This window comes from Canis lupus, chromosome 20 (assembly GCF_003254725.2).
Source record: "Canis lupus dingo isolate Sandy chromosome 20, ASM325472v2, whole genome shotgun sequence".
NCBI lineage: Eukaryota > Metazoa > Chordata > Mammalia > Carnivora > Canidae > Canis > Canis lupus.
In genome coordinates this window covers 1,072,796-1,095,851 of record NC_064262.1, presented here as the reverse complement: position 1 = coordinate 1,095,851, position 23,056 = coordinate 1,072,796, and the positions used below count along the sequence as shown (strand labels likewise).

General features: G+C 45.0%; 1 protein-coding gene across 1 annotated transcript in view; it reads right to left on the bottom strand.

Annotated features, from left to right (window-relative positions):
• The window catches only part of CHCHD6 (coiled-coil-helix-coiled-coil-helix domain containing 6), a 248,893-nt gene that overhangs the window by 218,005 nt on the left and 7,832 nt on the right, over window positions 1-23,056 (bottom strand). Inside the window, exons 2-4 of the mRNA XM_025447910.3 lie at window positions 10,314-10,434; window positions 6,457-6,529; window positions 4,114-4,258 (exon numbers count right to left, since the gene is read on the bottom strand). Coding sequence (XP_025303695.1) covers window positions 4,114-4,258; window positions 6,457-6,529; window positions 10,314-10,434 — 339 coding nt within the window. The remainder of the gene's footprint in view (window positions 1-4,113; window positions 4,259-6,456; window positions 6,530-10,313; window positions 10,435-23,056) is intronic.

The following is a 23,056-nucleotide window of genomic DNA, read 5'->3' as shown; positions in this document are numbered from 1 at the left end:
CATTAGCTTTATTAACTTTGTCCAATAACGAGCTGAATCATTCCCTCATGCAGAATAGGGTTAGAAAATCAATACTGTCAAAGAGAGGGCAGAAGAGCACATTAAATATGAAACCGCACTCCGCACACTTGGGGAAAGGTTCCCCAGAAACGGCTACAGGTGCACGGGTGCAGGCCCAGACAGAGACGGCACCAAGGAGAGGCGGACAGCTTTGTCTGCCTCAGGGTCCCACCTGGCTCCAGGGTTAGGACAATGTGTTGTGAACCCAAATACTAGGGCCTCAAGTGCCCTGCCCAGCAGGCTCCTTCAATTCATACCTACAGAAGGCTCCGATGAGGAAAGAAAGTTCCCTACGCTTGTGTTCGGGTCCTTTCTCCACTCTTTTCCTTTTATTTAAATCCTCCAAAGTACACATACTTTTGAAATTATCTCCACTAAAGGGTCCTGCCAGCCACAGCACCCCAAGTGGAAGGGATGGCTGCAGTATCGCTCAGCATCTAGGTGAGTGCCTCATGCCCCTGTGGACTTACAGAAGGGCCTGGTGCTGGCTTCCCTTCTCCTCCGTTCGCACTCACTCGTTGAAGCCTTCGAAACCAGGCTCATGGGTCTCTTGCATCTGCTATCACACTGAGTAACAGAAACCAACTCTGGCTAACTCAAGCAAAGGAGAGCTGACCACAGGTCATCAGCAGATGATTCAATCCTCAAGAAGGCAGAAGGACCAGACGGAAACCGATGGGCACTGTGGAGGTGTGGGAAACAGCAAGATAGCCTCACTGGATGAAGATCCTGATGAGCAGGCCTCAGCTACAGTGCACAGTTCCACCCTGGCCTCCTCACTCACTCAGAACCAAAGTCCCCAGAAAGAGGGTTTAGACTAGCTGCCCTTGGGCCCTGGTTATGCCGCGGCAGGGAGAAAGAAAAGATGGCTTCCATAAAGGAAGATGGGCACTGGGATTGCAATTCCACCAACACAACACACAACAGGAGACAGGTAAGTTCCCAAAAGGAAACATGACACTGACCACATGGACAGGTGGACGCTGAACAGGCAAAAAATGGGAACACCCAGAAAAGTAGTTAATCAACATATTCAAAATGAAGGAAGTCACTTACTTCACTGTTCCCTAGGAATTCAGGTTCAGAAGAGCATTATCCATCAAGAAATTGGGGAGGTAGGGTAGGATCAAATCAAGATGTATTTTCTTTACTTGAAAGTTACGCTTTGTTAAAAAAAAAAAAAAAAGAAGAAGAAGAAGAAAACCCACACAGCTGTTGTGAAGGTCATTTAAGCCCCTTCCTCCTGTAAATGTTCACCTCCAAGAATAGTCTTGAGGAGGCAGGACCCAGACTTCTCCTTCACAGGCGGAAGAAGGGAAGCTGTGAATTCCCTTTCACTGCAATTAACACGTTCCAGGTGAGAAGGAAGAAATACCACACCTGTAGGCTGCAATTTTCCACGGTAGGCAACTATCCCAGGTGGCCAGTTTGGTTTGCTCATAGCGTATTGATTAACCCTTCACCTCCGGGGCCCTTTCAACTTGGTTGTCAGTCTCCCAGCAGAGGGTGACAACCACCTGCCCTGCAGAGACTGACGGCCAGAGTCCCTAAAACCACATCCTCACCCGAGTTTCTCTCTGCACCAACAGTCTTTTCACCAGGATGCCACAGGGTTCTAAAAACACCAGTCAGATCCACATCATCATCATCCTCATGGACTCCAGTGACTCATCTGTGGTTTCAGAGTCACCATGGGCTATTTTGTGGGTCAAGTCTGCAAGGTGTCAGAGGTCTTCTATAAGGCTTCACATCTCGCTCCCCTCTCTCACTGTGTCCTCTCACCACCTCCATACCCACCTATCTCCCAGCAGTGGCACCCTCAGCCTCGGGGCCCTATATCACTCAAGGCTGGGGTCAAAGCCATGTCTTCCATCAGCAGCTGACACCACTGCCTTTGCATCCTCAAGTACATCTTTGCCTCCATTTCATGTTTACTGAAACCGATGTGGGCTTTTTCTAAGTTTCTGGTTTAAGTCTGTCTTCCCCACTACAGTGAAAATTTCCCAAGGGCAAGGCTACACCAGTTCTATTTCCCAGAGGGCCTAGTTCAACCAGCATTTCTTATGTGCCTACCGAAGCTTCCAACATCCATGCAAAGGACTTCCTCCTGGCCACCACCCAGGGCACAGTCCCAAGTGGTAATTCACCTCATCTCCAACTTCCTTCTGTGGAGCACAGGGTACACCAGGCCACCTACATAAGGCCTAGGGCTGCTGCTCATCTCCCAGCCCCTGGCCTCTGAGGCAGATCATAGTAGATGTTGCTGCAGACATTCTCCCCACCCCCATTTCTTGCTGTGATACCATGATTTATAGTAAGACCTAAATATTTAGTCTTTATCTACTATTCTGGCACAGAGCTCCTAAAATTCTTGTAATTTCCTAAGTGATGAGAGAGATAAAGGTTTCTTTTTTTACGTTAATAATATGACTTTTGGACTGCACCTAAGGATGAGGACTAGTTACCAAAGGAGCCAACCCCATGATTACAGGGTTGGAAGGCTCAGTCCTACCCCTGAGCTCCAGGGAGAGGAAAGGGACTGGAGGCTGAGTTCAATCACCAATGACCAATGATTTAATCAGTCATGCCTAGGTAATGAAGCCTCACCCCAGTTTCATTCCAAAATAACTGGATCTGAAGAGCTTCCAGGTTGGTGAACACACAGATGTTGTGGGAGCATGGCACACAGGACAGGGAAGCTCCATAACCTTTCCCCGTAGACCCTGCTCTATGTATCTCACCCATCTGGCTATTCCTGAGGTAAGTCCTTTTAGTAAGTTTCTCTGAGTTCCATGAGCCACTCTAGCAAATCAGTCAAATGAGGGGATCATGGGAACCTCTAATTAACAACCGTCAGCCAAAAGCACAGGGGAAGACCTGGACTTTGAGTAGTGGCTGACGTGCAGGGAGGGGGCAGTCATGTGCCCCATAGAGTCTGAGGACTGAGCTGCATCGGAGGATACCCCACTGGTGTCAGAGAATTTCTTGGATATGTGGGGGTCTTCCCACATGAAAATGGACTTGGGAGAACCATTACCATCAGTCCTCATTCTATCTGGATGCCCACTTCCCCCCCACCCAAGTGTGACCAGAGAAGAGTCCTAGCTCCAGTCAGTGAGGCCCTCTCTGCTCCCTTTGTGGAGGACTGGCTGAGCCATGGGGACCTGGTGTAGTTCAGGCCAGTGTGAGGTCAGAGGCCTTCTGCCAGGAGCTCATGGGAAAGTTCTCTCTTCTCCTGATGGGTACGTCTCCATCCATGTAAGACGTGGCAGGGTGTGGGGCACCTATCATCGAACTGAGGAAATGTCTGGCCTGAGGACACACTGGCACACTGAAGACGGCAGAGTAGCAGGAGAACAGGAGTCCATGACGATGCTGGTGAACTGCTGAATTAGTCAACCCTGGCGCATTCTAGACTTCTAGTATTGTGACATGATGCCTTCACTTGCAGCAGAAAGAATCCTAACTAGTAGTGTCCGATCAATTAAACATATTAATAACAATAACAGCAATAACAGTGCACTTTTATAATCCACCAGGCACATGCTAAGCCCAGGACAGTTATTACCTCACTTAATCCCTTGGGCCATCCTATGTGCAAACATCATGATTCCCGACCAAGGCTCATAGACACTGGAGAATGGGCCCAAGCAAGAAAGCAGGGAGCTAGGACTTATATCCAGGCTGCCTACCTTTAAAAAATTGGGCTCTCCATCTCATTATTGCATGCCCTCAAGCCACTAGTGCTCTCCCTTCACAGCCTCCTGGCACACATACTGCTTACAACTGTGACTTTTCAGACAGAGGGACCAGACTGCTGAATGTATAAACCTAGCACTCCCGAGACTGAAAATACCAGCCAGAGGCAGCAAAGCAAGTCAACGGCAGAGTTGGGGCTAGAAGAACTCAAGCCCCTGGTCCCCTGAAAGATACCCTTTCCGCAGAGGTGAAACCAGGCCCCAGGGCTTCAGACAGATCAGGCTCTGGGGCCTGACCTCTGCCTCCCAGTGCTGCGGAAGCACAAAAGGCCAGTTCAGGGAGATGTGTACTCACCAGCTGGGCTGACTTCCGCTTCTCCTGGTCAACGCTGCCCTCTCCCCGCTGCAGGGATGCACTCCTGTGCTTTGTGGCTGCCTCTCTTTCCCTTGTCACCACCTGGAATAGTTCATCCTGGACCCTGGCCTGCTCCTGTTTATACCTGTGCCAGAAAAAAGATGGACGGAAGCAGATGCAGATAGCCTGACTGGCAGAACGTGGCCAAGACAAGGTTTGCATGTTCACTCCGCTGGCAGGGGATAGGGATCTGTGGACCAAGAGATCTCTGAGGCCAGTGGGAGAGATCAGGCATGAGTGATATCCCCAGGGCAAGGGGGTAGAGTGACATATTCTCACCAGGACAATACGGATTAGGAACAAGGAGACCTGACCACCAGATGAGCAATCAGCCATATGGCAAATGAGACATTCTCGGGGCACAGGTGCAATCCTGGGCCAGCCACTCCTACACAGCGGACAGGCAAGGTGGGAAGCCCACATTCTTCTGCCTCCATTTGAAAGCATGAACAGTTCAGATGATGGCAGTCTTGTTTGGAACGTTTAACTCTTCATCCTGAATGTATTCCTACCATCTGACCTATTTCTGGGCATTCTGCCTAGCAAAATAATCCTGAAGACAGAAAAAGGTTGTTAGTACCAAGATGCTCTTACAAGAATTATTTACTATGATGTACAAAAACACAAACAACTTACATGTCCAACATCAAGGTCAAGTTAAAGGACATACGGTACAATTGAGCAATGGTATATGACATCATCATTAGACCAATATATTCTTAGATTTGTCAATAGGCTAAAATCTAAAAAAATGAGAACCAATAAACAATACTAATAAAAGTGTTTATAAAGCCAGTTTGACAAATGGAAGATAACTGTAAAACTATGTGAAAATTAGAAGATTTAAAATTATATGTAACTTTGAAAAAATAATCCTAAACTAGGTGTAAGAAGACATTTGAAAGAAATACTCAAAATATTAACAGGGGTTATTCTGAATCTATGGCTGATTTTTTCATTTTATATATTTCCTAAGTCTTTCATTAGCATGTGTTAGTTGAACATTTTAAAAATATTTAGAAGTACAAAAAAAAAAAAGGTTCAGGTTAGTTATTCTTGGAGAAGCCTCTTAGGATCAGAGAGGAGAAATGTGGATTTAGAATCTATGTGGATCTTAGAATGTGGATTTCAATCCATGACTATGGAACAGACCCAGCTCAGCTGACCTAATTGAGAGAGCCACTCAACAGTGGCTAACATTGGGCCCCCTAAGCCACTGCACTATGTCCTAAAGGGTAGAGGAAAAAAAATTTAAAAACTTTTTAAAAAAAAAGTATAGGTATAGGTATAGTATATACTATACCTATATAGTATATAAAAAAAGTATAGGTATAGTATATACCTATACTCTATAGGGTATATAGGTATAGAGGAAGCCAGTCAATGACAACTACAGTGAACATTCACTGAGAACTCCCGGGTGCTAGGCTTAGTGCTTCGTTTGCAGTAACATGTTTATTCAGGACAACACTCCCATCAAAGAGGTACTCCATTTATGCCCTTCTCCAGGAACCAGAGAAATGCAGTGATTTTCTGGGATCACATAACTAGTGCAGGGCACAATCAGAAAACACATCTGCATTCCGAGGGCCTCTGTGCCTCAGGGGAGGGGACCCAGACCCCTTACTGAGCTCTTAAGAGGTGTAGCCAGCTCTCTGTGGGTGTGGCCTGTGCCAATGGGAAGTCACCAACACCCTGTAGCCAAATCATCTAGGCAACCAGTTAGAACTATGGGGGCTCTGTTTCTTCTTCCTGTCTCTAAAAATATGCCTGTATGCATACACAGGCACAGAAGGTCCAGCCACTCACTCAGCTACTTACTTTTAGCTTTTTTTTTTTTTTTTTTTTTTAATGTGATACTCCTAGATTTTTAAAGTGAATTTTGGGAGGAAAGGACAACTGGGTGATGGGCATTAAGAAGGGCACTTGATGTAATGAGCACTGGGTGTTGTATTGCAACTGATGAATCACTAAACTCTATATCTGAAACTAATACTCTACTATATGTTAATTAATTGAATTTAAATAAAATTAAAAAAAATAAAATTAAATAAAGGAAAAAAATTAAAGTGAATTTTTAAGAACATCAGCAATCAACCCTCTCAGGTCACTTTTGGTGTTCCTTCATTTTTAAACTAGGATCTGTGCCACCTATATCATAGGGTTCTTGTGCAATCTAAGTAAGACAAACCTTTGGGCCTTCAGGCAAGGGGGAGGTATCTGGTGAGGAGAGAGTGTTTAGTCAGAGCACAGGGCCAGGGGTGAGTGGATACTCGGGCTTACCTCTTAAGGAAATCCTCCTCCGCCCCTGAGGACTTCTGGCCACCACTATACTCAGACCTGGGCACTCTGGAGTCTACAAAGGAATGAAAAGAAAAGGCCAGTCAGCAGCAGCCTAGGATCCATGAAGGCATGGCGGTCATCCAGGAAAGGGCTCAGGAGCATACATCCCTGGATGGATGTGCCCCACAGACAGACACAGAACACATCTTTGATCCAGCCAGTCTGGAGAGGTGCAGCCCAAAGGCCCATCCGCTTCCTCATCCTGCACCAGGACAGTTCACTGTGTAGGGCAGGCAGCAGGCACAGCCACTTGAGTGCAGTTCTACCAATCCATCACTCCTCACTCTACAATCACCTGGAATCTAGGTCATCTCCCAAACACAAGCCTCGAAAGGCTGAGCATACCCACTGCTCTGCTTTATGCTCAAAGGACAGCCTCCAGGGTCTCTGTTTTGGTGGGGGTTTGGTGGGGATGTTTCCCTTAGTAGCCCACTCTACAGATTTCTAACCCTGAAAGTGGCAAACACCACATATTAATGGAAACTTAGCTATCAGTTGATCTGCATCACCTGTAATGTTACTGGGCTCTTAAGTTGTTATAAGGGTTCCCTTTTGATGGCCATGAACTCAGTGATTTTTGAGCAAACCCAGTCTACTCTAGTCTCTCCACCACTTGGTGACGCTGAAGATTTTGCTACTCCCCTCTCCCCACAGCCTTTCAGCCAAACCACAACACTTTCCAGGGCCTTGGCCAAACATCCTACCCCTCCATCACAGGTTTCTAAAGTAGCAGTGCCTAGAACTGCGCAAAAATACTGCAGAAGAACCAGGCTCTGTGAGAGAGTAGGTGAGGATTTGCTATTCCACTGCCAAGACCTTTTAAAGCACATTGAACTCAAAGGCTCCAGAACTCAACCCTTCAGGAAGGCACTTCCAAATGCAATCATCCTATGTCTCAGGCTTTCAGACCACCTCTCACAGAAGGATGGGCACAGCAGTGCTCTGCCTGGCTAGGAGGGCATACCTAAGTGTTCCTGGGTAACACACCGGGTTCTCAAATGGGAATAAAAAAAAATAGTAAACCACTGCTGAGTTTTTACTTTGAGATATGCCCCCTGTTTTTATATGTTTACTTACAACAGCTTTATTGAGATGTAATTTATCATATTTACTTTAGCTTTTCAAACAATTTTCTTTTTTCATAGTTAAGAAAGTAACGTAGAAAATGTGGCACTAATCCACACTCCCACCTTGTGTGTAGGAGCCTGCCCATTTCCCTTCCCCCTGGTAACACTCATTAATGTGTGTCTTTCACTATTAGCAAAGTGGAAAATCTCATCACCGGTTTATGACCATTCATATGCATTTTCTATTGAATTGTCAAAGATCTTTAAGAACTCTCTATATTAGGACTGCTAATACCCTGTCATGTTATAGTCCCCTAGTTTATCATTCATTCTTCATTTATTTTTTTCTAAATTGTCTAATTTCTTATAGTTAGATTTCCCACTTTTCTTCTTAATTTAGGGTTTCTTCAATTGATGGAGTGCTTAGAAAGTCTACATGTTTTACCCTTATGTACTATTATTGTACTCTTATGGCTTCAATTCTTACATTTAAATCTTTTATTTCCTCTGACATTTATTTTGAGGTATGATGTGACATAAGGATTTAATTTTAACTTTTTCTAATCTTGTTTCATCACTAAAATAAAAGCAAACACCAATTTTAAGAGTAAAAATATCTTAAAATTAGTCAACTTCACGACAGCCCATTTATGCTGACTATTCTCCAGCACTCAGAAACCCAAATTCACAATCACTTAAACAGAAAAATAGTTATAACTACACCCAAATGACAAATGAACCACCATTCCTGCTCCTTAAACCGCTGAAACTTAACCAAAACTGAAACCAATTTTTCTTTCATCTTCCGAAGCTAAAGCTGACATATGCATGACAGATTTTGGCCTTCTTTGCTTATTTCATCACTTTCTCCCTCTCACCAGTTAATTCAATTTATTCAAGTGCACTGGGTTAAGTGAGAGCCCTCTTCAACCCCCCTTCTTGTCAGTTGCTAGAGATATTGTGGGGAGCCACCCCTCTTTTTAAAAGACAAGAGCATCTTATGAGGGTTCAAGAATCTCATTTGCCCCTTCACTGATCGATATTCAAAAAGATCTCAGGGTGGGTCCAAACCCAGTTACCCATTGGTTGTGATGCTCAGGAAGCCCTGGGGCAGACAATACAGTGGCAAGCTGGTAGGCCTGGCTGGAGTTCCAGCCTTACGGATGCATGCAGAGGTCTCTGGCCTCTGTAGAGGTCTGTAGCCTGGGCCCTGAGCAGTACCTCAAGAGCTCTCCTTTTCTTATACTCTGTATTCCAGAGATAGCAAATCATTCCTAGGGCCCCATATAGGCCAGACTATGCCACACCTCTGGGGACTGTACTTATGCTGTTCACCAAGCCTGAATTGCTCATCTACCATTGCTCTATCTTTCAAAATCCAGTTTAACCATCATTTCCTCTTGAAGCTCCTCCCTAAAATAATGAGTCACTCCTCTGTGCTACCCTGGCCATAGGCATGCTTCTAGTGTTGCTTCATCGTGATACACATAACCTACAGGGTTATACATCTGGCTCCTTAACTAGAGCTGTGTGTACCATGAGGGAGGCATCCCTGTCTATGCATCACTGTACACGACCAGCATGAGGCACTTGTCCTGATCCCAGACCAGCAGATAGTAAATGCTAACTGGACAGGATACAACTTCTGCCTTCTACAGTCTTACTACCTAATAAGGAAGATTGGCAGAAAAGACAAGCTGTGGTTGATAGACAAAAGACCCAGATTCTTATAAACAAGTATTTATTGGCTAGAATAGCAGCTGCTCCAAGGACTATCCTTATTTGAAATATCTTAAAATATCTTAGATCCTTTTTAAAATTGTTTCATTAGGGGGATCCCTGGGTGGCTCAGCAGTTTGGCGCCTGTCTTTGGCCCAGGGCGTGATCCTGGGGTCCCAGGATCGAGTCCCGCGTTGGGCTCCTGGCATGGAGCCTGTCTCTCCCTCCTCCTGTGTGTCTGCCTCTCTCTCTCTCTCTCTCTCTGTCTATCATAAATAAATAAATAAATAAATAAATAAATAAATAAATAAATAAATAAATAAATATTTTTTAAAATAAAATAAAATAAAATTGTTTCATTCCTTTGTGTTTGCTGAAAGTCACTGTTTGGAGAAAAGCACAAATTTCTTAATTTGTCATGGACCCCACAGAGAAGGGAACAAATGAAACTCTGAGCCCACCATGGGTGCAAAAGGAACCCCTGAAAGGTACGGGGTGGCAGGCCTTGCTAGAAGCCCACGGTGAACTGTCCCAGAAGCCAGGTCAGGATCACTTGATGTGAGGGCTCAGTTAAAGGTGCTGAGGTCAATGCTCAAGTCATCAACTCAATTCCCCCAGGCTGGTCCAATTCACATAAATCCCTAATACTCTGGGAACCATACCAAACAGTAATGACAATGTGTCTCTTAGGGATCCTTAACAGCAACTTCTTACCTGAGTTACCAAGCCCTTTTACTTCATTTGTTACATATTGAGAAACTCAAACAGTCTGGCCCCAGTCACAAGTAGGCACTCTGACTAAATGTGGCTCTTTCATCATAGCAGACAGTGTCTATCACACAGGAAAGCCACACTCTCCTGAAAAGCAGTTATGAGAAAGGAGGTGCTTACATCACCCAGAAACAAACAGAAGCCACATTAGCTATCAAATCTGTTCTGACAGGAAGGCTGTTTGTCATTCCTTTCACACCCCATTCCCACCCTCCACAGACTCCCTGCCATCTACCATACCTTTCTCTGGGCCTTTAGAGTTGCCAAATGTAGAAGATGGAGGGGCAGGAGGGGGAGCTGACTGCCCAGCTTTGCAAGGCTGGCTGGAATCCTTCATGCGGTTAACCACATTTTCAGACAGCTAAGGGAAGAATTGAGGGATGGGAAGAGAAGGACGGGGAAAAAGTTATATCACAGAAACCTCTAGAAATGAAGATACCCCTTTATCCATGACCCCGGTTGACAGAGCACATCACTCTCTCCAGACGAACTTCAACAATATAATTCCACTTAAAAGCCTCTCAAAGTGGCCCAATACCTAGCAGATTAGTGCCAAAGCCCTGTGTGGATTCAAGGTCGACCACAGCATGTCCCCACTGGCCCTCCAGCTGTTTCCTGCTGCTGCTCGCACATACCCTACACTCCACAGAATCACTTTCTTCACCTCCTCTGCATCCATTATGCTGTTCCTCAGCCAAGAACCACTAGCAGACATCCACCCCCAGGACATCCACCTGTTTAAAGCTTCCCCTTCATTTAAGAGCATCTCAGTGTCTCTCCTCCATGTGATCTTTCCTGACAGTACCCATCATAATACATGTGTCTCTTAGGGAAGTGTCATACATCCTACCGGCCTCATCCTAAAAAATCTGCAAATACCTTAAGGGCTGGGGCAACCTCCTCTCCATGTATTCCCAGGACCACACACAGGGTAGACATCACAACACTGCTTGACTCATTCCAACGCAGTTCTCCCTAATGAAGACTGGATAACCAACACTTTAATTCATTTCAGAGGAAGGGAAATAGGCATGAGGGTGTCATAAAACAGTTTACTGAAATGAAATAGCAAGCTAGGGATAAATCCAGAGTAAAACCCTTAAAAGTTCACTTCAGTAAATATTTATTAAGTATCTAATATGTGTAAGGCATAATAAAGCACAGTGGAGGGGAAAATGTTAAAAATGACTTTAAGACAAAAGCCAGGATCAGCAACTCCACTTTCAGGTATCCTACCGAGAAAAGTGCTCCCACATATACACAGCAGAAATGGAATAGCAAGAAAAAAGGAAAAAACATCAATATGCAACAATAAGGAACTGGCTGAAGAAATGATGGTGTACACCTTCTATAAAATATTATGTAGCCATTAAGAAAGGATGAGGTAAAACGTGTACAACTGACATGGAGGGATGTATGGGATTTCCTCATGATTTTTTAAAGTCATAGAATCCTTTATCTAGCTCAATTTTGTGAAAAGAGATATGCAATTATAAAAATGCAGACAAACACAAATAAATATGTCAGTATTGTGCATGTTCACATTCACAAATGTGCATCTGAATTTTCACATATATACATATACACAGATATATGTATCTGGTCAGAAGCCAACATCTCTGAGGCTACATAGGAAACACGACAGTTATGTCGTCCTAGAAGTGGGATCCAAAGCAGCTGGGGCAGGACTTTCACTTTGGCACTTCTCTGTTTTAACTGTTTACCATGAACATTTTTTAGCAACAAAAGATCATAATAACAACTGCGTCCCTCTAGTACTTCAAATAAATGCAAATCAAATAGCTAATTAGTGATATAGGACAGGAGAACACCAAGCATACACTGCAGCGGAAGAGAACTGGGAATTCAGAAATAAACCTATATATCTCAATTGATTGACAAGGTATTGGTACAGCTGGATTTTGATATGCAAAAGAAGGAAGTTGAACAGCTACCTCACACCATATACAAAAGTTAACTCAAGAAGGATCAGAGACTTAAAAGTAGGAGCTAAAACAACATAAGGGTAAATAAAAGAAAATATAGAGGTCAGTCTTTATGACCTTGGCTTTGACAGTGCATTTGTTAATAAGACACCAAAAGCACAAGCAACCAAAGAAAATTAGATATTTTGGACTTCCATCCAAATTAAAAAGTTTTATGTACCAAAAGATATAATAAAGCAAGTGAAAAGGCAACCTACAAAATGGTAGAAAATATTTGCAATATTTATATGACAATATATTGTCATACACGTGACAAGGGATATGTATTTAGAATATATGAAGAATCCCCACAATTCAATAATACAAAGAAAAATAACTCAATTTTTAAAATGAACAAAAAAATATCTGAACAGATATTTCTCTGAGAAAGATATACAAATGGCCAATAGGCAAATGAAAAGATGCTCAATATCATCATTTATTAGAGAAACGCAAATTCAAACAATGAGATACCACTTCATACCCACTAGGAAGGCTATAATCAAAAGTCAGAAAACAGTATGGAGGCTCCTCAAGAAGTTAAAATAGAACTCCCCTATGACTCAGCAATTGCATTCCTAGGTATTTGCCCCAATGTAGAGATCCAAAGTGGCACCTGCACCCCAATGTTCATAGCAGCAGTGTCCACAATAGCCAAACTGTGAAAAAAGCCCAGATGTCCATCAACAGATGAATGGATAAAGATGTGGTATATAAATACAATGGAATGTTACCCAGCCATCAGAAAGGATGAAATCTTACCATTTATGTCAACATGGATGGAACTGGAGGGTATTATGCTGAGCAAAATAAGTGAATCAAAGAAAGACAATTATCATATGGTTTCATTCATATGTAGAATATAAGAAAGAGCACAGAGGATCATAGAAGAAAGGAAGGAAAAATCAGAGAGGGAGAGACTCTTAACTATAGGAAACAAACTGAGGGTTGCTGGAGGGAAGGTGGATGGGGGGAATGGAGTAACTGGGTGATGGGCATTAAGGAGGGCATATGATATGATGGGCATTGGGTGTTATATGCAACTAATGAATTATTATTGAACTCTACACAGCAACTAACAATGTACTATAAATTATAAAGTTTAATTTTAGTTTAAATTTTTTAAAAAATCAGATAGTAACAAGCGTTGACAAGGATATGGAGAAATCAGAACCCCCAGCAATATAAAGTTCCACAGCAATGTGGAAACAGTCTGGAAGTCCCTCAAAAGGTTGAGTAGAGAGTTACCATTTGATCTAACAATTCCACTCCCAGATATCAACTCAGGAGAAATGAAAATACATATCCACACAAAAATTTGTACATGAATGCTCCTATCAGCATTATCCATAATAGCCAAAAAGTGTGAAGAACCCAAATGTTCATCAACTGATGAATGAATAAGTAAAATTTGGTCTATCCGCACAATGGAACATTATTTGGCTGTAAAAAAAGAATGAAATACTGATACATGCTACCAAATGAATGAACCTGAAGCCATCATGCTAAGGGAAATAAGCCAGCCACAAAAGGCAACATGTTGTATGACTCCACTTATTTGAAATGTCCAAAATAGGCAAACTTTTAAAGATAAAAAGTAGATTGGTGATTGCCCTGGGCTTGGTTAAAATGTTCTAAAAATTATTGTGATGATAACTACACATACCTGTGAAAATTCTAAAAATCACTGAATCATATGCTTTAAATAGCTAAGTTGTATGGTTTGTGAATCGTATCTCAAAAAACTGCTACAAATAAAAAGAGAACCAAAGACAAAAATGAATAATCTAGATAGGATGTTACTCAGCAAAAACAGGGTATCCCAAGAAAGGTACGCCTGTGTGGGTTCCTAAGGGTGAGAGCAGGATTCAACAGAACAGATGCTACAGTGTATTGGGGAACAGTGGGCATCTCACACAGTGTAGGGCAGGGCACAGAGAAAAGAGGCACAAACAATCAGAGACCAGTGTGCACACAGCTGGAAGTTTATTTTGGAAGGTGTGGGTTGTAAAGGTGGACTTAGATGAAGCCAGTACTAAGAGAAGCTTCAAAGTCAAGCAGAAAGGCTCCAACAATTGCACGGCATTGCTGAAAGTTTCAGAACCAGGAAAATATATATACTGTGTTCTTAGACGATGATCAGCAGTGCTATAAGAGAGCACATGGAGTGGGAAGCAGGACCTCAGTCACGAAGTGACAAGGGCCTGTGGCATCAGCAGGCCTCAGTAAAGAACAAAGCACAGTGCAAAGAAAAAGGAGTTGTGAGGGGCACCTCATGGCTCAGTTAAGCATCTGCCTTCAGCTCAAGTCATGGCCCCGGGGTCCTGGACCTGGAATTGAGCCCCATGTCCACGTCAGGCTCTCTGCTCAGCAGGGAATCTGCTTCTCCCTCTGCCTCTGCCCCTCCCTCTCCACCCATGCTGTTTCTCACTTTCTCTCTCTCTCAAATAAATAAATAAAATCTTAAAAAAAAAAAAAAAAAAAAAGATCTTTGATCTGTAGTTAGTGGGAAAATATGAGAATGCCAGGAAAGGGAAATCTAGAAGAGACTATCTTGAAAAAGCAGCAAATGAGCTGGAATGTAAATATGAAATCTCAGATGAAAACAGGGAGAGGGATCCCTGGGTGGCGCAGCGGTTTGGCGCCTGCCTTTGGCCCAGGGCGCGATCCTGGAGACCCGGGATCAAATCCCACGTCAGGCTCCTGGTGCATGGAGCCTGCTTCTCCCTCTGCCTGTGTCTCTGCCTCTCTCTCTCTCTCTGTATGACTATCATAAATTTTAAAAAAAAAGAAAAGAAAACAGGGAGAGAGCCCCAACAGTCCATTGGCTCACTCCTCTATTAGGGCTGCAATAACTAAGCCCTGAAATAAGTTAGAAAGTGAAGGGGTAGCTCTACAGCGCAGCACACCCATTTCTTGCTCAAATTAGCCGCACAGAGGGCCAACATGGGATACCACGCTGGGTGTAAGGTGACAGCATGGCTGACGTGGAATGTTCTGCAGGCAGGCGGCGCACATGGAGCTGGCAGTCAACAGTGAACACAGGCTGCAGGAAAAGATTTGGGTGTCCCAATGGTGTACTGGAACCAGAAGAGCTGATTTTTCAATTTCCAGGAATTCTGCAAGCTGGTTGACTTCAGACAGCAGCTTGAAATTGGCCATGATGGAGAGCATTTCCACCACAGAAACTGGGAAATAACTATACATCAGGGCCCTTTCTTGGGCAGAGATCTGGGTGTTAAACTTTTACCAGCACACCGTGGGGCACCGCTCCCCTTCCTCCATCTACAAGTGGATTCTATGAGACACCCCAGTCCTCTGACGGACAGGGGATGCAGGTATATGTCCTGAGGGAAGAGAGTCCTGGGTGGTCCTGGAATCCATATGCGTATGGATGAAGCATCAATGACGTGGTGTGCATGAAGGGGCAGCTGTGGGCTAGTAATACCTCAATCCTCTCTGTAGGAGGAAGAGCAGGTTCCACATGACCAGGAAGAGCATGCACTGCCCACAAAGAGCCGACCAGTGCAGTGCAGCAACTAGCCAGGGCACCATAACTACAATCCATTCTCCTTCATCAAGTATCTGCTTAGTAAGCATCCACTGTGTGACAGTAATGTTTGAGAAACCATAGGTGAAAAGAAACAGCGAGAAAACTGCAGTGAAAGAGACACGGTCCCTGTTTCATAGAGCTTACATTCTTATGGGAAGTGAGACAATAAACAAGTAAACAATTTTGCATCTTATTTCATCCAACCTAAGACACCACCAATTGTAAATCACACTGTTATTTTCATATAACCCGAAGAAAAAGACACCAATGAAATTAATTTTCCACCTATTATACAATATCCTATTCCAGAGATATTAAAACATGTGTCTTAAAGATCAGTGAAGCATGTTAGGTGACAAGTTCTAGGAAAGATTAAAATACAGAACTGCAGGGAGGGGGTAGGGGGTTGTTCAGGAAGCCACAGGCACTGGGGAAGGCCCCTTAGAGGTGAGAACACTAATATTAATACTTCCACCCCAAATGAGGAGGTCCTGACCACACCTACATGTTGAGATCCCGGAGAAAATTATCTAGCCCCAAGCAGAGGCACCGAGTAAATGCAAAGCCTCTGAGAAGAATGGAGTCTGGAACATCCAAGTGCCTAACAGAAGGCCAGTGTGTGAGAAGGAGGATGGGACCAGATGACCAGGCCAAGGAGGCAGGCAAAGGCAAGACCACAAGCCCTGGCAGACCAGTATAAGAAGCCAAAATTTGATCCAAAGACCCAGGAAACTATGAGGGGTTCTACACAGGTGAGTCAGAGGCTCTGATATCCTCAGCCCAGCCTGGGGGCATCCACTAAACCGTACCACTTGGTGAGTGAGGGGTTAAGGAAAACATTGGCAAGCTTCTTGTTGGCAGTAGAAGATTTGTAATATTTTTTAATGTTGCTACAAAATACAGCAAGTAATATTTTAATCAACAAATATACATATACACACAGTCGTCATGTGAGAATAAACACCATCTGGGCAATGCTCCCTATACCAACAGAACCAGAATGGGGGCCTCCGGAGCCAGACGGGTCTGGGAGCTCGGTGCCAAAGGCCCACTGGTCACTGTGCCATGAGAGGCAGCTAGACAGGGTCCTCTATGGTCAAGAGACAGAGGGCCACATCCACAGCAGTGCAGGGAACAGGAGCACTACCTGTGCTCCACTGTGTGGCCTGGACTCAGTTCTTTGGCTTCTCTGAGCATCATGTCTCTCACCTACAAAATGAGGGCCTCTGGAAGCTGGACTGATTACAATCTATGGCTCAGGAGCTCAATGCTTTGGGGTCAGGCAGTTCTGGGTTTGAATTCCAACTAAGCCACTCACTAACTACATGACCTTGGGTGAGGGACTTCATATCCGTAAATCAGTTTCATCATCTGTGAGACGGAAATAATTAATGGTCCAGACTGTGGGGCTGTGGCGAGGATTAAACGGAACAATCCACACAAAGCAGTCGGCACAAAGTCAACCACCAATATCAGCTATTACAGGAAATAGCAAAGTGGTTTACAAATACTAATTATCACCCATACGAGGCACATACTGAGTGTGCAAAAATGCACAAACTAATCAATAACAATAATGATGGTTAACAGCTGCCATGTACTATACACTGAGTAGTCCACGTGCAGCTCTGTGACCTTGAGCAGGCTTCTTCACTCTTCTTCCATAATCGGCACAAAATTAAATTGGGCATATTCTTTTTAAAGCACTCACCATTCTGACAGTGAGTGGCTCAAACCTGAACCTGCGCTCAGCCTAGAGTGCCATGGGGACTGCAAGGAGGGGGCCTTGTCTTGCCTCCACTGCGGCACAGGTGCCTGATGCCTCCCCGAGTCTCCAGTGACAACCTCCTCCCCTCTCCAGCCCACCACCCTCCACCAGCTCTATGGTAGTGGGTGGGCAGCCATAGACAGCTAAGTCAGACCTCTGTCGAGGGCATGCATGGACAGAGACTTCATAACTTCCATAGTAGCAAACATGGCTGGGAAACCAGGCCCCACCTCCTACTGATCATCACCCCATGATGGCAACCAAACGCTTCCCTTACCCAAAAGCACTGAATTTATAGGCAAGTTCCCAAAGAGGGGGCAAGAGGTCTGTGAGTTAAGTCATGTGGCCACCTCACAACTAGAAGGCTGGGGAGCAGGGTGCTGCTTCACAGAACACACATGGGTATTCCCCATTTCCGACGGAAGAATGATACCAGGAGTGAGTATTGTTCTGCAGCCACAATACACCAGAGCAGATCAGAGTCACAAGAACTACGAGTCATGATGCCTACTAATACCAACCGTGACATGCAGCCAGCACTCACTCTGCACAGACCACCTCTTTAATACTCACAGTTTAATGCCTGCTTTCCAGTTGAGGAAACCAAGGCACAAAGTAGTTAAAGCACTCACCCCCTATCAGGAAGTTCCCAGGGTGCAAGCTCCACCGCACAGCAGGATGCCAGGCTCCTGAACCACTCTGTTGGTGGGCTGTGGGAGCAAAGGGATGCTGACCCTGACAAAAGCAGGGAAAAGGAACTCAGAGGCAGGAGGTCCTCCCCGCACCCCAAAAGGACAACTACCACAAAAGCAATGAAAGGCAGAGGAGCCAGGATTGCTAAGCCACAGAACACTAGTCAGTCAGAAAAGGGCAACTTCCTGCATTTTCCTGACGACCCTGTCTGAAGCCAGAATCCTGCCATCACTCCTTCGCTCCTTTCCTCAGCCTCATTTCTCCTCACTCGCTAGCCACAGAACATAACGCACCTGTGACCACCCGCTTGCCATCATCCCACCAGAACACAAGCCCCATGGGACTGTTTTGCCCTTGCTGTATCTCTAGTGCCTAGCAAGTGCCAGGCACACTGGACATGCTCAAATATCTGTTAAACACATGAACTAGGAACGCCTGAGTGGTTCAGTGGTTGAGCATCTGCCTTCGGCCCAGGGTGTGATCCCAGGGTCCTGGGATCGAGTCCCACATCGTGCTCCCTGCATGGAGCCTGCTTCTCCCTCTGCCTAGGTCTCTGCCTCTGTGTCTCTCATGAATAAATGATTAAAATCTTAAAAAAAAAAAAACACATGAACTAAAGAAATATTTATTAAAGGCCCAGGTCCCTAACACTAAGCTACTACAACAGAGTATGTCAAGATATAAAGGTCAAGAACTCTGTGCTCCAAGAGCTTATGGTCAGATGGGGGCCCAGTAGGGCGAAGGCCCAGAGCTGCCAAGCCATCAGGCGACAGAAGTTGAGTTTGCACGCCCAGGCGCTCTCCAGAAGGAACCTAAGTGTCAGTGGGAAGGGAGGCAGCCTGAGATGGGCCTGAACAGATAACCGCAGACAGGGCTAGGAGTCGAGGGGTGTTCTGGAAAGGAAGGACACACAGAAGGCATAGAGGGAGAAGTCTGAGGTTCGGCATGACCGAGGGCAGGTCCATGAAGGGAGTAAGACATGCAGGGCTGGCAGGCTCCACCCAGTGAGGGCCCTGAATGACAGGATAAGGAAAATGGAATTTTTTTTCAGCAATCAGCTGCTGATGCTTTCTAGGCAGGGCATCAGTCACAATCTCCTCTTCATATAGAATACCCTGGCACAGCAGCAAGAAGGGCTGAGGTGACAAAGAGCTAGAGCCAGGGTCGCTGCCACAAACAGTGCACATGAGGAGCAAGAGGGCTAGGAAGTGTAATCTCTGTAGGAGTTGGGGCAGTGGAGGTGTGGGGGTTGCAAAAGACTCCACACAAGTGAAGTAACCAGAGATCTGGCATCTGAATGAACAGGGCAAGTGAAAAAAGCAATTTACAAAGTGGTATATGCACTATGTTCTCATTTGGGCTATAAAAAGGAAGGGTATGCTTGTATATGGAGGCTTGGAAAAAGCCTGAAAGGATTCATGAAAAATTATGAACATTTGGAATTTAAAAATAAGATGCATTTTGCAAGAAGTCTTAAAGGAAAAACAAGGGAAAGATGACAGCAAGACCCAGGCCCAGCTCACTGGAGAGGGAGGCACCCTCGCAGAGCAGAGAACTACTCTGTAAGTGTGTGTGCCTCATTTGAAATCCATTCAGGGAGCTCTGTCCCCCAGGCAAATCAACACACTACACAGGATGCTGCAAAGAGGTTGCCTGTGGAGAAAGGAATGAGGGAATCCCTGGCATCAGTGCCCAGAGAGGGGATAGAATGCTCTCCTACACCAGAATGGGGAAACAAAGCTCAGCCGGGGCAGAGGAACTCAGATGGAGGAGTGGGGACGGAGCTCCTGTTCAGAGATAACGCCACGTACAGCCTACCTAATATCCATTGAGCAAGCTCCATGGGCTTGCTAGACCCCGGGCTAAACGTACTTCCACTTTACAGATGAAGAAATTGGAGTCAGGGAGGTGAAACAACCCACCGAAGATCAAAGGAAGTCTTAAATGCTTGGGCCAAGACACGGATCCCAACTCTGGGCACCTAACAGTGATACTTGCACGAGTGAAGGCAGTAATACAGATCCACTCTGATGTGGCAAGTAACCATGTCCTCAGAATGGCCAATTCAAGAAAAATAAAACTGATGATACTTTATTGAGCCCCCAGGTAGGGAGTGGGGGGGGAGCACATATGGACTCACAAAACAGCTTACTTAAATTAAGAGAATGGCAACATGAAAATTAGCACTTTTTTAGTCTTAACATGTTACTCATCAAGACACATGTGAGAAGTAGCTTCCTAAACATTACTCTTTACATTAGCAAATGCTTTGATGTTCACCAAATGAGTTCACAGCCCCAGCTCCCTTTCAGGCAGGAGAGGCAACATCCTCCTCAAGTAAAGATGGAGAAGGTATGGTGCAGAGAAGCAGCTCGCCCAAGGTTTTATTGTGAGTCCGCAGCAACCAGGCCTGCACAGCCATGGCCAAGACCATTCGGGACAACACTGAGGATCCGCTGGGTGCCAGGAGATAACCTGCGGTTCACCACCCTGTCCAAGCTGGGCCTAAGGCTTCTCCAGTCAGGCTGAGCACCTGAGGCAGTTTCCAGAAGAATGAGCTTGCAGGAAAGTCAGGTCTGTCAGTGGCTCCTGATGCCTTAGACACCCCAATCCCTGTGGAGGCATTGCCCAATCTTGTGGTTCTAAAAAGATTCCTCTCCTTGCCTAAAGCTGTTGCCTTGGAGATTTCGTTCACTAGTCTTTCAGCTTTCTATGAGCTGAAATTAGATCCACCGGCTGCTCACCACAGATTTAAATCCCAGAATGTCAGAACAAGAAGAGCCCTTGGAGACCTCCTACACCAAGCATGGCAAATACAAATGTCTACAGGCATGAGGCAAGTGACAAAATTAATAGAATGGGCCTGGTAATGGAAAAAAAAAAGTGCAAGGACAACATGGTGGGGACAGTGATGAGAGTCTAGGCCCCCTGAAGAGGGCAGCTACCTTGCACCTCCAGGAAAGTATCGCCATATGGGAACGTGGACTAGACTTCCAGTTCTTCCCCCAAAGAGCTAAAAATTGGATTTACGTAAAGCCTCCAAGTTTGAAATGTTGGCAATCAATTCAGATCAATTAATACCACAAAGTTTCTGGACTTACGGTTTGGAGTAAGAAAAACCAGCTCTGGGCTAGGTACTGGGGACAGAAAAACAAACAGATAGGACTATAGGCAGGGCATCAGTCACAATCTCCTCTTCATATAGAATACCCTGGCACAGCAGCAAGAAGGGCTGAGGAAGCCCTTACTCACAGGGCAGCAAGGGAGGAAGCAAGGAAGAGATTAGCTCTGCCTAAGCAGTAAGTACTGGGAGGTGAGCACCAAGTCCTCAAGACCCAGGACAGGGACAATCCAGAGTGAGTGAGTGACATCACTGAGGGTGACTTTCAGAAGGTAACACCTGAATAGGACCTGAGGATGACAAGGAATTTGGCCAGTCACAGGAAGAGAAAATAGTGCAAAGAACAGAACCACAGGCACAGAAGCACGAAGCAGTTCCAAGTGCAGCAGGAGCAGGTGTCTTCCCAGCCAACATGGGCAATGAAAGGCAGCAAGTAGCCCCACACAAACAGGGCACCATAAGCCAGGCCCCAGAATGTGCCTTTAACCCAAGGGAGTGACATAATTAGCTTTAACTCTGCACAATCACCGATGCACCCAGCTGGTAAGGGTGACTGCCTCAGAGGGCAAGTCAGATGAAACAAGTGGGAAGGGAGATGAACTTTTTCCCTATGTGCCTCCTTTGGAACTGCCTGAATTTTATTACCATTTGCCTGAAACCTGTTCAAAAGTAAAATTTATGGGGTTTTTTATTACCCTGCTAGCACTAGGAGGTATAGATTGGTGGGAGGCAAGTCTTTTGGGAAAAGAAACAATTTATCAGATGGTCAAGGGAAGATGGAATGGACCAGAAAAAGATAAAGGGTAAGCAAGGATAAAGAGAGGCAAAAACAAAGAAATAGAAGGGAAAATGCAAGATCTGTCATTAAATGTAGAGAAAAAAAGGAACATGGGACCCAGTTTTCTGGCTGAGGGACTGGCTGGCTAGAGCCATCTGTAGCAAAAGAAATAAGTGATTCTGAGGGAAGCAGAGGGGATGCAGGTGAGTTCCAGTGGGTATAGTGAATTACACGCACCCATGGGATATGCAATGGGACACCTCTGGGTGTCCAAAAGTCATATTTAGAATCCAAAAGTCAACAGCTCACGAATGAGAATGAAAGAGAATGGCCACAGCCAGGTGCAGAAGGGAGAGGGCTCAACTAGGAAACATTCTGAAGCCTCCACCAGCGGCAGGGAAACAGTAAAGCCAGCAGGTTTGATCTGGAAACCAGAGCTGCTGCAGAAGAGCGTGCAGTGACCCCCCCACCAAGAGGTGGGAAAGGTAGACTGGAAACCTGAAGGATCAAAGATGCTTCTGGTGCAGTATCTTTACTTCCCAAATGAGGGAACTGACCCAAGATGACTTAGTAAGAGTTAGCGTTAACAACTATCCTTATATTTACATGACTTTATAGGTTTCACTTTTACAGAGAAAGATATTCAACACCATATTGTGACACAGTTAGGGAGCATTATCAGGATGGGATTTCATCTTACACACGGGTTATAGTCAAACATCAGAAAAAAAATGTAAGATAGAAATCACCCTAACTCTTATACCATTTAAATGTCATTATTATCCACTATAGTACTATCAAGAGAAAATTTAAAGGATGTTCAAAAAACCCTTGATAGTTGCTAAATCTGCCCCTAAAGTATAGCATGGTTGTATGCACAGCCCTTTACTGTCCTCAAACGCAGTGAGTTTGGGAACCCCTGAGCCAGATGAATAGAGGGCACTAAAGAAATGTCCAACACAGGTACCCGAGTCTTCATCTGTCTTTAAGATGATCCTCTACTCCTCAGCAGCCGAAGGTGGAAAAGTAGAGAAACTTAAAGTGCTCTGCTTCCCTGCAGAATTGGCTCCACTTTGTTTCCTGGT